The 15,337-nt window shown below is 41.1% G+C and overlaps 1 protein-coding gene, 1 long non-coding RNA gene, 3 other non-coding genes and 2 pseudogenes across 7 annotated transcripts in view; 6 read left to right on the top strand and 1 right to left on the bottom strand.

The window, feature by feature from the left end:
- Positions 1-15,337, top strand: part of LOC113037420 (differentially expressed in FDCP 6 homolog) — a 22,390-nt gene extending 7,053 nt beyond the window's left edge. Inside the window, exons 1-7 of one of the 3 annotated variants that reach the window (XM_026194463.1) lie at positions 10,873-11,197; positions 11,366-11,473; positions 11,713-11,879; positions 12,002-12,200; positions 12,300-12,390; positions 13,675-13,683; positions 14,847-15,337. In XM_026194463.1, the coding sequence (XP_026050248.1) occupies positions 11,177-11,197; positions 11,366-11,473; positions 11,713-11,879; positions 12,002-12,200; positions 12,300-12,390; positions 13,675-13,683; positions 14,847-15,049 (798 nt within the window). In that variant the 5' untranslated portion in view covers positions 10,873-11,176 and the 3' untranslated portion in view covers positions 15,050-15,337. Of the gene's footprint in view, positions 1-10,872; positions 11,198-11,365; positions 11,474-11,712; positions 11,880-12,001; positions 12,201-12,299; positions 12,391-13,674; positions 13,684-14,846 lie in introns of those variants that run through there. The other 2 variants (XM_026194461.1, XM_026194462.1) reach the window with 2 other exon arrangements.
- Positions 1,427-1,603, top strand: LOC113007184 (uncharacterized; annotated as a pseudogene).
- On the top strand, positions 2,448-2,530 carry trnal-uaa (transfer RNA leucine (anticodon UAA)). The gene has a single exon. It is a non-coding gene; the product is annotated as a tRNA-Leu (tRNA).
- Positions 2,706-2,811, top strand: LOC113007188 (uncharacterized; annotated as a pseudogene).
- Positions 2,830-3,020, top strand: LOC113007190 (U2 spliceosomal RNA). The gene has a single exon (XR_003269874.1). It is a non-coding gene; the product is annotated as a U2 spliceosomal RNA (small nuclear RNA).
- LOC113007185 (U2 spliceosomal RNA) lies at positions 7,859-8,049 on the top strand. The gene has a single exon (XR_003269873.1). It is a non-coding gene; the product is annotated as a U2 spliceosomal RNA (small nuclear RNA).
- On the bottom strand, positions 13,976-14,839 carry LOC113037423 (uncharacterized). Its single transcript, XR_003274626.1, has 2 exons — positions 14,248-14,839; positions 13,976-14,166 (listed from the first exon to the last, which is right to left on the bottom strand). It is a non-coding gene; the product is annotated as an uncharacterized LOC113037423 (long non-coding RNA).

Below are 15,337 nucleotides of genomic sequence, written 5' to 3'. Positions count from 1 at the left end.
GAATGATAGGAAAAGTGAATCAACGATTAGGCCTATGGAGACTGAGAAAGCTGACTCTTGGAGGGAAGGTTTTAGTAATTAAGGCAGTGATTTTACCCTTGCTTCTTTTAGTCAGCGCAGTCTTTTTGCCACCAAAGGACGTATTGTTAAAACTAGAACGAGCCATCTTTTACTTTCTATGGGACTCCAAATGGGAGAGACTTAAAAGAGGGATAATGAAGAAATTAAAGGAAGATGGTGGCAAAGGAGTCCCAGATCTGTATTTATTCATGGGAAGCCTCTATACAAGTAGCCATATGAGACAGGCTACGAGTCCTAATAGTAATCCTCTGACACAGGCATGGGTTAGATTTTGGTTAGGTAGCTACCTAAGACAAAAGAAAATCCTGCCAGTAGATCTTAGAGTCCCCGTCTCCTTTGATGTTCCTGAAGCCTATGTAGAGCTGAAATCCTTTTTAACCTCCTTTAAATTGGAAGATCAGAGTTTGGACATTTTAACAAAACATCATTCTCTCATTTCAGTTGTGCAGGAGAGGGGAGAGGTGGTCCCAGTCAGAGGCCTCCCTATTGGAGAGGCCATAGAAGTGTGGCGTCTGACAAACCATCCCGTCCTTTCTAACAGGCTCCAGGATGTGTCCTGGATGGTGGCTCATGAGATTCTCCCAGTCAGGGCTGTCATGCACTCCAGAGGAATGTCGACAACAGAAATGTGTCCCCGACCGGGTTGTGGCGCGCCTGAGACGGTGAGGCACCTACTCTGGGAGTGCAGTGCTGCTATAGACCTGTGGGACATGGCCGGCTCCTTAAATTTCCCGTACTTACCAGCAAGGGAGGTCCTGACAGCAAACCTAATCCTCTATGGGGTGAGCCAAGGAGTGAAAACGCAAAGAAAAGGCTTTGGAAAGCAGTGGCTCGCCCTTGCTGCTATAAAAGACGCCATTTGGACCTCCAGAAACTTGTTGGTGAGCAAGCACACGCAGATCCCCCCCGTGGCTGCTCTCCGAATGGCAACAGCAACAGTAAAAGAGATCTGTGCCAGAAATACTAAGTTGAGAGAGCAGCCGCAAAGAAGAATCGCCTCTGTGCCCATTCGGATGGAGGAGCCGGGTTCGCACATAGAAAGGTCTAAGCAGCAACAGCCTGGCTCTCCGGGAGAGGTCGGTGTGGAAGGAGCAAGTTGGGGAGAGTCCCCTCTGAGCACCGGAAGCTTGTGAAGGGATGGGATGGTTTTTTTTTAATAATTTAAATTCTCTATGAAAAAAAAAAAAAAAAAAAAAAAAAAAAGGAAAAAACATTTAAATATTTGTTTTCCTGTTGTATTTTAAAAGGGGATGGGAGATAATAAAGAAGTAATCCTTTTAAATGGGGTGGGCTTATGAAAATAAATGAGATGATGATGATGTTGTTATATGTCTGAGTATCAATAAAAATTTTTCCAAAAGAAAAAAAATCTGTTCTTATCAGTTTAATATCTGATACGTCCCCTACCCGGGGACCATATATTAAATTGATTTTTGGAGCAGGGAGATGGAATAGGGGCTTGCTCCGTCCACTCCACGCATCGACCTGGTATTGCAGTATTTCTAGGAACGGTGCACCCCCTGAAGCTGTGAAAAACAAATGTCATTTGACTCAACAGTTTGTGCAAAGAAATTTCTTATACGCTAGATATATGCGTGCGTCTGCATATGTGGACATTGTCTTCGTGTAATCTTCCAAGGTTAGTCAGACTGAAATCTTGCGACTTAATATTTGTGAATGACTTACATTTAACTATTACCAGAATTACTAAATCCTGCCACTTGGACTGACACGTGGCTGGACACACACTTTCTATGGGAAATCAAAAAAATATGTCGTTTTCAACTGCAGTTACACTATTCTGGCTCCAATCCTGCAGTTACCTCTGTTGTCCACTAGAGACCAATAGAAGTCTTTAAAAACCGGAGGCTGCCATCTACAAGGACTCATGTTGATTATAGGTTTAACTCTTCTCTTTCTCTACATACTGCAGCTTTCTGTCCTCTGTGGCTGTAAATTACATCGTTTGAAAAAAAAAACACACAATTTTTTCTTGGCTTTTTAGCTAAAATCGCCTGTATTGTCTGTTGTTTCCATTTGTGGATGGTTAATAGTGCAGAAGATTGTTTTTCTGTTTTCAGGATTACATGAAAACATTTTGGAACAGATCATTTTTGTATATAATAAATCTTAGGATAGTATTGGTTTTGATGATTTATAAAACAGCTGTGTGCCGTAGCCCTGGTAGTGTGGATCCTTAGTGTGTAAAGAGTAGATACCTCATGTAATATGTGTGAATGAAAATCCATGGACTTTATAAGAGTCCTCCATTTATGGCTATGATCCTAACAAACAAGATTAATACGTTTCTTTCTCCTAGCAATCTTCCTGTTTCCTAAAGGAACACGCATGCACAATATATATGCACCAGGATGGCCGAGTGGTTAAGGCGTTGGACTTAAGCTCCAATGAGCGCATCCTCTCGTGGGTTCAAACCCCACTCCTGGTATAATTTGGAGCCTCATGACTGGTAAACTGAAATGTATCTATGGGAGCAACAATGATCAATAGGAGTTTTTAGGAATTTGCTGTGAGCAATATCCCCCCACCCAGTCACCCCCAAAAAAGCTGGGATGAAAGACAAATGAGCAGAATGAGTCGTTTCTGTCGTGCGATATATGGGTATCGCTTCTCGGCCTTTTGGCTAAGATCAAGTGTAGTATCTGTTCTTATCAGTTGATGATAAATCGCTTCTCGGCCTTTTGGCTAAGATCAAGTGTAGTATCTGTTCTTATCAGTTGATGATAAATCGCTTCTCGGCCTTTTGGCTAAGATCAAGTGTAGTATCTGTTCTTATCAGTTTGGGCGAGAAGCAATGAAGGATGGCGGCATCGTCGGCCAATTTCTCTGAGAGGAACGCATGGACGTATGGAACAAGAAATACGCTGAGATTCGAACTTATGGAGAAAGAAACGCAATTTCATGACAGAATAACCTTCGGACGAAGAATCCTTTTTGAAGCCCTAAAGATACAGCCGGAGGAGATCTTCCGCCTTCAACAGAGTGCTGCAAGCAAACACTATGATGTGACCTTTTGTACTGGAGAGTATGCGGAAGAAGTGAGAAAGAAGAGTATCGTGGAAGAAGATGAGGAACTGCGGAAATATACGGTGACCCCTTTGTATCGGAACGATTATAGAATTTTAACGATACATATGTATAATCCTTGGGTCACGGAAGAGACTATCAAGTACTTCCTGGGGAGATACGTTACTGTCCTCCCAGGAGTACGGAAAATAAAGGACGGCCTCGGCCTATGGACTGGAAAGAGACAATTTCGCATCAAATTGAATGCGGATATGGACAGCGAGGATGGATATTGCCATCCGCCCGCAGTATTTTCCATTGGAGCGGATAGAGGCTTCCTAGTTTATGCAGGGCAGCCTCAAGCATGTAGGAAATGCGGAAGTACTGGACATAACGCGGACAAATGTGACCAGGTGAGGTGTAGGAGTTGTGGCAAGCTTGGTCATATAACAAAGGACTGTAAGGAGCCCAGAAGATGCCACCTATGTGACTCAGACGCACATATGGCGAGAGACTGCACTAAGCCCCGGCCATATTCGGCCGTGGTGAAGACTGGACTCGTTGAGGAAGATCGCAGCGAAGTGGAAATAGACTCTGACGCCGGAGAAAGGCCACAGGAGCCGCCACAAGCTGCTGGAAATCAGGCTAACGAGGATAAAGCGGGGAGCGCGGAGGAGGGGACGGAGCGGCGAGAGGAGAAGGGGGAGAGGAGTCCCGAGCAAGACGGTGAGAAAGAGAAGCAGGGGGAGGATCCCCAATTGTGGGAAGTGGTCGCAAAGCCACGGAGAAAATCTGCAAAGAGGAGGAGAAAGGTGAGCCCGGCCACCTCCTCGGAAGAGGTTAAGACAAGAGACCAGGAAGTCAGGGAGGAGGTTTTGGAGGAAGGTGGGAACGTGGAGGGGTATGTATGGAGAGGAACACAGACTGAGTGTATGCATACCCCGTTAAGTGACGTGACAAGTGACGGGGACATGGAAGAGGAAGGTGAGAGTGAAGAAAAGTCAGAGGACTCCTTTATAAAAAACTTATTGTTACATGTTAACATGGATAGATAAAGACTATGGGAGAAGAGCAAAAATTTATCAAGTGACTTATCGCAACCCTTTTTCTTTGTTTTTTTCTTCTTTTTTTCATTTTTTTCTCATTCTTTTTTTGTTTAATCCTGCTCTTAGTGCTCTACTTGCCCTTCTGTTTATGGTATGGGGAAAATACGAATAATTACTTTGAATGTTAGGGGGCTAAAAAACGCCCGAAAGAGGAAAATGGTCTACGAATTTTTACTATGTTATAATTTTGATATTTGTTTGGTACAAGAAGCCCATCTAAAGGATGAGGGGGATGTTGTTGTGTTTACTGAGGAATGGAGGGGAGGGGAAGCCTCTTGGAGCATCGGGGGGGTACATGGGACTGGAGTCGGGGTGTTATGTGGGAATAAAGGTATCCGGATAATGGAGAGCTATACGGTAATACAAGGAAGGGTAATGGTGGTGGATGTTGAAAAAAATGGGACCCAATGCCGGATAATAAATGTGTACGCACAGGTGGAGCACGGGCTACGTAGGGACCTCTTCCAAAAATTGGACACCTGTTTCTTGACTAAAAAGGACATTATTGTGGGAGGGGACTTTAACTGCTCTCTGGAAAAGGAAAAGTGCTCCCTCCCCTTTAAGACCTTTATTAAAAAATATGAATTAATAGATGTAATGGGGAAACTACAGGGAAAGCAGGTGGGGTACACATGGAAGAACTCAAGGGGGGCGAAAAGTAGGCTAGATTATATTCTTGTAGGAAAAAAGTGTAAAATAATAAACGGGAAAAACTATACCGGCTCTTTTTACAGACCACCAAGCTGTGGATGTGGCGCTTGAGATAGAAGGGCCTGACTTTGGAAAAGGGTACTGGAAGTTTAACAATGATGTGCTTGCTGAAAAATCCTATAGGGAAGGTTTTATAAAAATCTTCCCTTTATGGGTAGAGATGAAAAGCTTATACAGCAATGTTGTGTTTTGGTGGGAGGACATAAAGAAAAAAATAAAAAAGTTCACGGTCGATTATTGCTCAGAGAGAGCAAAGTTTAGAAAGAAGGAGTTTGACATAATACAAAAAGAGATAGAACATATTTATGTTACGCAAAATAAGGGAAAGGAAAAAATAAAGGAAGGGTATTTGGAAAATTTAAAAATAAGACAGGAAGAAATGCTCGAGAGGAAAGCAAGGGCTGTAATATATAAACTAAAGCAGGAAGAGTATGAGGAAAATGAGAAATGCTCCTCATATTTTTTCAGAAAGATGAAGATAAGAGATAAGAGGGGGGTTATAAGGAAATTGGAGAAGGATGGAAATGTGATTAGGGGGAAGGAAAATATGTTAAAAATGGTGAAAGAATATTATGGAGAATTGTTCAAGAAGGAGAACTTGGATGAGGGAAAGGGGGAGTTTTTTATAAGTTCCCTAAAGAGAAGGTTACCGGAAGATGAAAGAGGCAAGTTGGGGGGGGAATTGACAGTAGAAGAGGCACACAATGTGATAAAGGCAATGAAGGCTAATAAGGTGCCTGGTATAGACGGCCTAACAAAAGAATTTTATGTGGCTTTCTGGGATATGGTGGGGATACACCTTATAGGGGTTTTTAAGGAAATCGTGGAGGGAGAAGAGATGTCAGATAGTATGAAAACGGGAGTGGTGTCCATACTGCTTAAGAAAGGAAATCCAAACCATCTAGACAATTATAGACCATTAACTATGTTGTGCGTGGACTATAAAATCTTGAGTAAGATTTTGGCAAACAGGCTAGCAGGAGTCATGTCGCACATAGTAGAGATGGATCAAACTTGCGGGGTACAGGGGAGGCAGATCACATGGAACTTACATCTACATAGGGATATACTCACATATGTAAAGGAGAGAAACATAGCGGCAATATGCGTTAGTTTGGACCAGCAAAAAGCGTTTGATAGAGTAGACCACGCTTTTTTGTGGAAGGTAATGGACGGATTGGGCCTAGGAGGGGTTTTTACAAAATGGGTAAAAGTCCTATATAAGGGCATAAATTCAAAAATAAAAATTAATGGTTACCTTACGGACAAAGTACAACAAACAAGAGGATTGAGGCAAGGGTGTCCACTATCGGTGGTGCTCTTCGTGCTTTATGCTGAACCCCTGGCTTGTGCAATAAGGGAGAGTCTAGTCGTAAAGGGGATAACGCTGCCACGGGGCGAGAGCTTAAAAATATCTCAATACGCGGACGATACGATATTATACCTGGCAGACGACGAAAGTTTAAGGGGAGTGATAGAAATCTTAAATGATTACGAAAAAGCAACAGGATCGAAAATAAACAAAGAGAAGACGATGTATAAATATCTTGGGAAGTGGGAAGGGAGAAAGGATAACATTTGTGATTTTATGTTGTGTGAAGGTGCTATGGACATATTAGGAATTTCTTTTGGGAACAAGGAGGGGGACGCCTTATGCAACTGGAAAAAGAAGATGACTGCAGTAGATAGAAATTTGGGATTATGGAAAACAAGAAAACTCTCAATCTCAGGGAAAGTGTTGGTCATAAAGGCTGAGGTGTTGCCAAAGTTGCTACACTTGGCCTATGTTTTTCCGATGCCGCAAAAGTATAGAGCTCAATTAATGAGGGGGATATTTAAATTCATATGGGGGGGTTATGAATACGTAAAAAGGGTGCAAATGTACCAAGAAATAGCAGATGGTGGGAAGGGGGTGACAAACGTCCCATTGAAGTTGGATGCAATATTCTATGCAAGTGTTTGTACACTATTGAAAAAGACATATATGCACAAATGTCAAATCCTGTTATGGTTCTGGTTGTCGATACCATATCGGTTCTTAATAGGGTGGGACAACAAAGGCCCTAAAGCGGAGACTAGGCCGGAGTATTTCCAGCGAATGGTAAAGTGGGGGAGGAGACATACGGAATGTAATGAGGTGGATACAATTGTAAATCACAAGCTACTATACAAAAAATTAGTACAGAAATCTAATGTCAACTTAGTAATGGTGAGCTCAGAAGTGTGGGAACGGGCTCAGGATAAGAGTTTTAAGAACGGATTAAAGGATTTTAATTGGTTGCACCTGCATAGAAGACTACCAGTAAGAGTCACAATGTATGCCCACGATTTGGGGAAACAAAAAGTTTGTCCAAGGGAAAATTGTAAGGAAGATGAAACGATTGAACATGTATTATGGGGATGTGAATATGCAAAAAAGGTGTGGGACGGGGTAAAAGGGAGTTATAAGTGCTTGGAAAACGTGACATATGATGAAATCACCTCGTTCGGGGTTAAGGGAGTGGGAAAAGAGCAATATAAAGTACTTTGTATGCTGTTATCAATTGTAAAGCTTAAATTATGGAAAGCAAGACAGGGTTTCATAACGGGGGTGTATAAATGGGGAGAAATTGGAACAGTTAAGGCAATAGAGAAAGAATTTGAAGGTATATATTGGCACGAACTAGAAAAGTGGGGAAGTGACACAATTAAGGATAGGTGGAAAGCTTTTTTCTTAAACCCACCCAAAAGAAGGTGGTAAGTGACAGGGAGCGAGATAGTAGGTATGTGATGGTTGTTATTGTTTATCAAAATGTTCTTTGCTTCGTGTGTTGGAAATCGGATTTAGCTCAGGAGAATGCTCTTTGGGATGGAAAGAAATGAAGAAATGTAAATGTGAAAAAAAAAATGATAAGATGTTTGAGCTATTTGGAATATGAATGTAAAGTGTGGAGATACTTTGAAAAGAAAAAAAAAAAGGAAAAAAAAAAAATCTGTTCTTATCAGTTTAATATCTGATACGTCCCCTACCCGGGGACCATATATTAAATTGATTTTTGGAGCAGGGAGATGGAATAGGGGCTTGCTCCGTCCACTCCACGCATCGACCTGGTATTGCAGTATTTCTAGGAACGGTGCACCCCCTGAAGCTGTGAAAAACAAATGTCATTTGACTCAACAGTTTGTGCAAAGAATTTTCTTATACGCTAGATATATGTGTGCGTCTGCATATCTGGACATTGTCTTCGTGTAATCTTCCAAGGTTAGTCAGACTGAAATGTTGCGACTTAATATTTGTGAATGACTTACATTTAACTATTACCAGAATTACTAAATCCTGCCACTTGGACTGACACGTGGCTGGACACACACTTTCTATGGGAAATCAAAAAAATATGTCGTTTTGAACTGCAGTTACACTATTCTGGCTCCAATCCTGCAGTTACCTCTGTTGTCCACTAGAGACCAATAGAAGTCTTTAAAAACCGGAGGCTGCCATCTACAAGGACTCATGTTGATTATAGGTTTAACTCTTCTCTTTCTCTACATACTGCAGCTTTCTGTCCTCTGTGGCTGTAAATTACATCGTTTGAAAAAAAAAAACCCACACAATTTTTTCTTGGCTTTTTAGCTAAAATCACCTGTATTGTCTGTTGTTTCCATTTGTGGATGGTTAATAGTGCAGAAGATTGTTTTTCTGTTTTCAGGATTACATGAAAACATTTGGGAACAGATCATTTTTGTATATAATAAATCTTAGGATAGTATTGGTTTTGATGATTTATAAAACAGCTGTGTGCCGTAGCCCTGGTAGTGTGGATCCTTAGTGTGTAAAGAGTAGATACCTCATGTAATATGTGTGAATGAAAATCCATGGACTTTATAAGAGTCCTCCATTTATGGCTATGATCCTAACAAACAAGATTAATACGTTTCTTTCTCCTACCAATCTTCCTGTTTCCTAAAGGAACACGCATGCACAATATATATGCACCAGGATGCAGTGGTGTGTCTAGAAAATTTTTGTTGGGGGGGCCAGGTAGGGGCACAGATTTGGAGAAGGGTGGCAGATGTAATTGGCAGATAATGTTAAAAACAATTCTACCAACCGTTCACCATAATTCAATAACCCTGTAAACCTAATAACCGTAACCTTATTAGAATGAGATTTTAACCACTACGGTGCAAAGTGTTTAGATACTGTGTTGATTAAGTACAAGAGATACAATCAGTCAGTGTTTATTCAGCATTCAAGGACATCAATATTTGCATAGTATTTTTACTGACATGTAGTGCACATGTGTTTTGGGCAAAAACATTTTTGAATATTAAAATACGAACATTTTTAACATACAATTGGCAAATTAGCCAATTCCAATGCAAAACCAATGCCTGTTAAAAAAAAAAAAGAAGATAATCTTCTCACAAACTGGTGTTTGATTTTGAAACAGGAAAAAAGTGGAGAAACAACTGAAAAGACTAACATTTGAATAAAACCTGAAAGCAAGTAAATACTTTATATGCTGCCTTACTTTGGTAATATTGAGAACAACACTGGCTGATGATGAAATGCAGTCAGCTGGCATGGTGACACTGCCAGTATTAACCTGCAGGGCTGGACTGGGACAAAAAATTGGGCATTTTCACTACAGATTGGCCCACCAGGTATTAAAGCCATAAAGCCTTTGAATGAAAACAAATGCTGTTGTGACAGTGATGTACAGTCTTTTTGGTATATGTATGATTTCCATACATTTTACGTCAGATAAAAACTTTCTTCACAAGATTCAGATAATTATTTAATAAAAGCTAGATATTTTAAATGAGAATAAAAAAGAAAAGTATTTCTTTGTGCCCACCTTTCCCTGTTAATGCCCTACCTGGCCCCCTGGCAACACTTTGCTAGACCCGCCCCTGCACAGTTACCAGCTGTCAGCTACATAAAAAAAGGATCCTGGTGTTATTTATCTCTCAGAAACAGTTCATAACTTCAACTCATTCCTGTCACCTAAAAGGTAAACCTGTTTCTCCATCACCTGTTCAGCTCTGATGATTCAGTAAGGACATCTCCTGGTTTCATCTTCATGTTTCCCTCTCACCACATATTCAAACCGACATCATGACCAGCAGCTTTACAGCTTTACAGCTGTGGCTCCAGCAAACATTCTAACTAAATAAATTCTAACAACAGCTGATCAAGCTTAAACGTGCTGCTGCTGTTTAGCGCGACATCTGCTGGTTTCCTCTTTCTGGCTCAAAGTGGGTGATAAACAAACAAGAGAGACGATCAGCTGATCATTGATCAGTTTCATGATTGAAGTAGCAACAGGAGAGAGAGGAGAGATAATGAGAGGAGAAGAGGCAGCTGTGCAGCGTAAAGACAGAATAACTCCAGTTTTGTGTCTTTTTCCATCCTAGCTGAAGTCCGGGACAAACTGCGTCTCTTCTCAGCTCAATACCAAACGCGTAATATTTTCTCTGAATGAGGGACCATTCCATTTTTTAAGGAGCTGTTGGCAACTCTACTAACTAACCTTATGAATAAAATAAAGTTCACTATCAGTAACATCATAGCAACCGAACATCTGTATAAACTTGTCATGCTAGCTCACACAGTATGAGGTATTGTAACTGACTGTAAAAAGTCAGCACAACGAAAATAAACTCCACCTAAACTTGATTTATATCTGACCCAGATAGACTGCAGGTCATAACTTCTTACCTGAAGTTCAGTTCACCTGACACTCGGACTGGTGGCCGCCTCGGGGCTCTCCTCCTGCTTCCCCTTCCCTCATCCACCTGCTGGCCTCTGTGGAAGCCCTGCCATAGCCACCACCAAACAACTGAGTTATTTTTACACATCGACCTGCATCTTATAACTCATAACTCTTATGTTAAGTGGGGGAACTTGCACAATCGGTGGCTAACTAAATACTTTTTTGCCCCACTGTACACTCACTGGCCAAATTTTTGTTAGATACACCTGTTGAGCTGCTCATTAGGTCAAATACCTAATCAGCCTATCACATAGCAGCAGCTCAGTGCATTTAGGCATGTATACATTAATAAGATGACCTGCTGAAGGTCAAAGGGGATTTAAATGACTTTGAACATGCATTGTTGTTTGTGTCGGACAGGCTTGTCTGAGTATTTCAGAAACTGTACAACCATCTAACCGGTTTATAGAAAATGGTCTGAAATGGAGGAAATCTCCTGTGAGCAGCACTTCTCTGGGAAAAAATCACTTGTTGGTGCCAAAGATCAAAAGCGGAATGAGCAGATTACTTACAGCTGTAAGGAAAGCAACATGAACTCAAATACCCACTTACTTCAACCAAGTTATCAAGAAGAGCACCGCTGAAAGCACAATACGTTGAACCTCGAAGCTGATGGCCTAGTGTCACCTGCTGGATAGAGGTGAAAACACAAAGCAAACAATGTCTCTTTCATCTGTTTCACAGCATGCACGGGAACTGGAAACTCGCCGAAGGGAGGCAGAGGAGAGAGAGCGGAGGAAGCAGAGGGAGGTGCAGCTGGAACTGGAAAGACAGCTGAAAGAGGCTGTGATGGTAAAAAAAAAAGTTTTCCACTTGACACCAATTATGTACAGAGTCTTTTCTCCTTGACTTTGATCTTTGAGAACTCCAGCAAAATGTTGACTGTCATTATAAAATTCACACCTAGTCTTTAATGATTTGGAAAAATGGTTATGACAGTCCAGGAAAAGGTAATTCAGGAATAGGTCAGTTTATACCGCTCTGTTGGTGCATCTGTTTATGTAGCTGTGTGTGTGTGTGTGTGTGCATAGATAAAAGACAGCATGCAGGCTGAGATGCAGGTGAAGGAAAAGGAGGCTGAACAACAGAAGAAGAGGATCAGGGAGCTGGAGCTGACACAGCAGCAGCTGGAAGTTGCCCTTAATATGGAAATCCAGGCTCGGCTGGAGGAGGAGAGGGCCAGACTGGAGCTTGAGCGGTAACAATGGATTTCTAACTCTTATTATGGCCCTTTATTATTTTATTTGTGATGGAGATCTGAGATATCCATGAGAAGTATTAACATTTTCAGTTGCTTCTTCCCTTTTTCCCCTCCTTCAGGTTGCTGCAGGCTGAAGATGAAAAGAGGAAACATTTCCAGCTCCTCCAGGAGCAGCAACGTACAATGCAAAACCTCAGCCCCATACAGGAGCTGTCAGATGGCAGTCCCGATGAGGACACCCCCTCAGCCCTCAACTCTGCCTCTCAGGAGCTCCAGGATCTGCAGGCATCTCGCCAAAGAAGTCACCAGCGTCTGGAGGTGAACAAGTTTGTTTTGACTGGCTTTGTGAGCAGCATCTTATTTAGTGCTCTTCTAAAACAACACTGATGAAGATGCCTGCATGATTTTTGTTTCCAGGAGGTTCAGGAGAGGCTGAAGAATGCCAGTCAACAGGTACGGCACTGGAACATCCAGCTGAACCGACTGATGACCCCCATTACTCCTGCAGGTGCGGTATTCACTTTGCCTCTTTGCAGCACAGACTTCTGGAACAGAGTGTTAGTATAGTTAATAACAGTGTAGACCAGGGGTGTCAAACTCAAATACACAGTGGGCCAAAATTCAAAACTGGATCAAAGTCGCGGGATAACTTTAATATTTATTGAAATATATTTATTCCTCCAGATATAAGAATGAATCTTTTCTTATGGACTCAAACACATTTTGCTGAAAAACTGAATATGGAACAAGCAAAGCTTAATACTAAACAATATATATTAGCTGTATAATACCAGTAGGCCAGCTCTAATAGTAATTTGGTATGGCTTCGCGGGCCAAATGTAATTAGGTTGCGGGCCAAATTTGGCCAGAGTTTGACACCTATGGTGTAGACCATATAATCTGTCAGATAATTGCATTAAAATGCTACAAAAGGCACCTACCCCCAAACATGTCAAGAGATTCATTCAGTGACTTGAATGAAAGAATCTGACTCACCTCAAGTTAATTAAAATTAAAAATAAATCTTATTATGATTTAAACACGGAAATCTTAAAACGAAAAATAACCGCATGCACAGTTGTTACAGGCTGCAAACATGTTTTATACTGCTTTGAAGTCTGGGACAGCATCATAAGAGGCATAACTGATCTCACCATAGTCCCATGAAGACTCAAGATGAGTGTTTTCACAACTGCCATCTTGGTGTTTTGAAATCAGGCATGATGAATGAAGGGAAGAACTGTCTGTTAAGGTTCTCAGTCGTTCAGGTCATCGTAGTCTAAGGAGCTTGGAAAGAAAAGCATCTGGACTTCTTTAAGTTTCTTGAAGAGCATTTCACCTCTCATTCAAGAAGCTTCTTCAGTTCTCTGAAGAAATTCTGAACTGAAGAAGCTTCTCAGATGAGAAGTGAAACATCTTCAAGAAACTTAAAGAAGTCCAGATGCTTTTCTTTCCAAGCTCCTTAGACTGTAGTTAAACTTCACACACTGGACTTGTCAGTCACACATCCTTCGCCAGTAGGCATTCCCAGAATGATCTTTCCCCTTCTGACGCTTAGAATGACCAAATATGTGCAAAATGGACAATTCCACATGCCACCATGTCAGTCTTTTATTAAATATGACATGAAACAAATGACTGAGCCATTAAATTTGTCACAAAGGTGTTCACCTAATTCCAGGCAAATGGAATAGACTTCTATGGGACCATAAGTCTTTTTGCACTTTGACATTTGTTTTACTTTTCAGATCTGTAACCTATAACTTTTATACTGTATGTGTTTTGATCATAGGAGTCTACGGGGACTTACTTACTTTTAGCACGTTTAGCAGTTGATGTTGGCTTCTTTTTTCAGTACTGGAGCTTCCTGCTCATTGAAGACTTTTCTAAAAGGAAATGCTTAATCCAAAATGGCGTTTTAAGGGCTTGGATTAATGTCAATTTCAGCAAATATTCTTTCTTATGTTAAAAGAACATGGATCTCTGTCAGTGATAACTTCTGACTTTATAACTCAAATTTTAAGAGAGAGCTTCACTGCTAAGCTCTCATCTGTGTGGGTGTCACGGTTCGCTTGAGGACTCACACGCAGGACTCAGAGGCACAGTCTGTATTTATTACAGTTCCACCAGGTGTATATACAAACAGTGCAGGGGATAGTGCTATATACAAAGCGGTGACAGGGAAAAGGCTCTGGGGAAATCCAGGTAGGGAAAAGACACTTGCTCCTCTTCTGACTCTCTCTCCAAACACCGCTCGGGGGATGCAGAGTCGGGTCCAGGGGATCTATGTACAGAAGGAAACACACGTTAGAGGTTTTGCACAGGGAAGCAAAAGAAAACTTGCTCAGAGCCGGGCTGCACTGACGCGAGTCACACACAACGATCCAGTGATGAGTAGAAGCCACTCCCTGGCTTAAATGCTGGCTGCACTGATGAGGCCCAGGTGTTTCCTCCTCAGAGGGGCGTGGGCCGAGGGCGTGAACCCACCATGAGTTCCGCCCTGGCGAGAGAGAGAGAGAGAACACTACTAGTCAGCGGCCTGCTGATCCCATGGCCGTGACAGTGGGGTTCAAATCCCTTATTCAGATTAAGATTTTATGTGACATTACATTGGCAAAAATTAAATTTACTTGAATAATGTGAGTATTGGAGTAAGTACTTGAGTAGTTTTTGAATAACTTTAATTTTGTAATGTGCATATTTTATGAATAATGATGTTTCAATACTTTAATCTACTGAATAAGTAAGAATTAGACTTAATAATCTTTTTACTTTAAAAAGGGAAATTGTGTACAATCTTTTATTCTCCAAAATGCACATAATAAAAATGTTTTGGGGAATGTATATGCTTTTTAAAAACCAATTGCTTCTTACTTGATGCATGCTATAACTTTCAGCAAAACTGAACTAAAATTTGTTAAAAAGCTTACCAAATAAGAAATGTTTTGTGAATTTTCTTTGCAGAGCGACTGGAAAGCCTGCTGTTATCAAAGCCCACATGCCCTAAAAAGGAGGACGCGCTGGCCAGTAATGAGTTCATCTCTAAGTTTAAGATAAGAGTTGATCAGAATAGAGGCGATGATGAAAGTCTGGAGCATCAGTTGGAGGCTGCCAACCTGTCTGATGAATCGTTCGAGGCCCAGACAGAAGTCAACGGACAAATATGATCACAGACATTTTAAAAACGCGAGTTGAGAGTTAAGGGGGAAAATATTGTAATAAGTATATATTTGAATTGCACACTAAGATATAAAGTGATGGCAGCGAGCACAGTGTTGCAGGATTTAATTAAAAACACATCTGACTAAGACCAACTGAAATTTAGAGTTGTGTATAATAAAGTTTATTCATGATTAATAAAACAAATCTGTAATAATTTTCTTTCTCTTTTGTCCATCTGAATCTCGCTACAGCTTAAATAAAAGAAAAGAATGTGTTTTGAATATATTAAACTA

Source organism: Astatotilapia calliptera, chromosome 15 (genome assembly GCF_900246225.1).
Source record: "Astatotilapia calliptera chromosome 15, fAstCal1.2, whole genome shotgun sequence".
NCBI classification, from domain to species: Eukaryota; Metazoa; Chordata; class Actinopteri; order Cichliformes; family Cichlidae; genus Astatotilapia; species Astatotilapia calliptera.
Note: the sequence above shows the minus strand (reverse complement) of the source record. Positions and strands in the feature narration are given on the sequence as shown.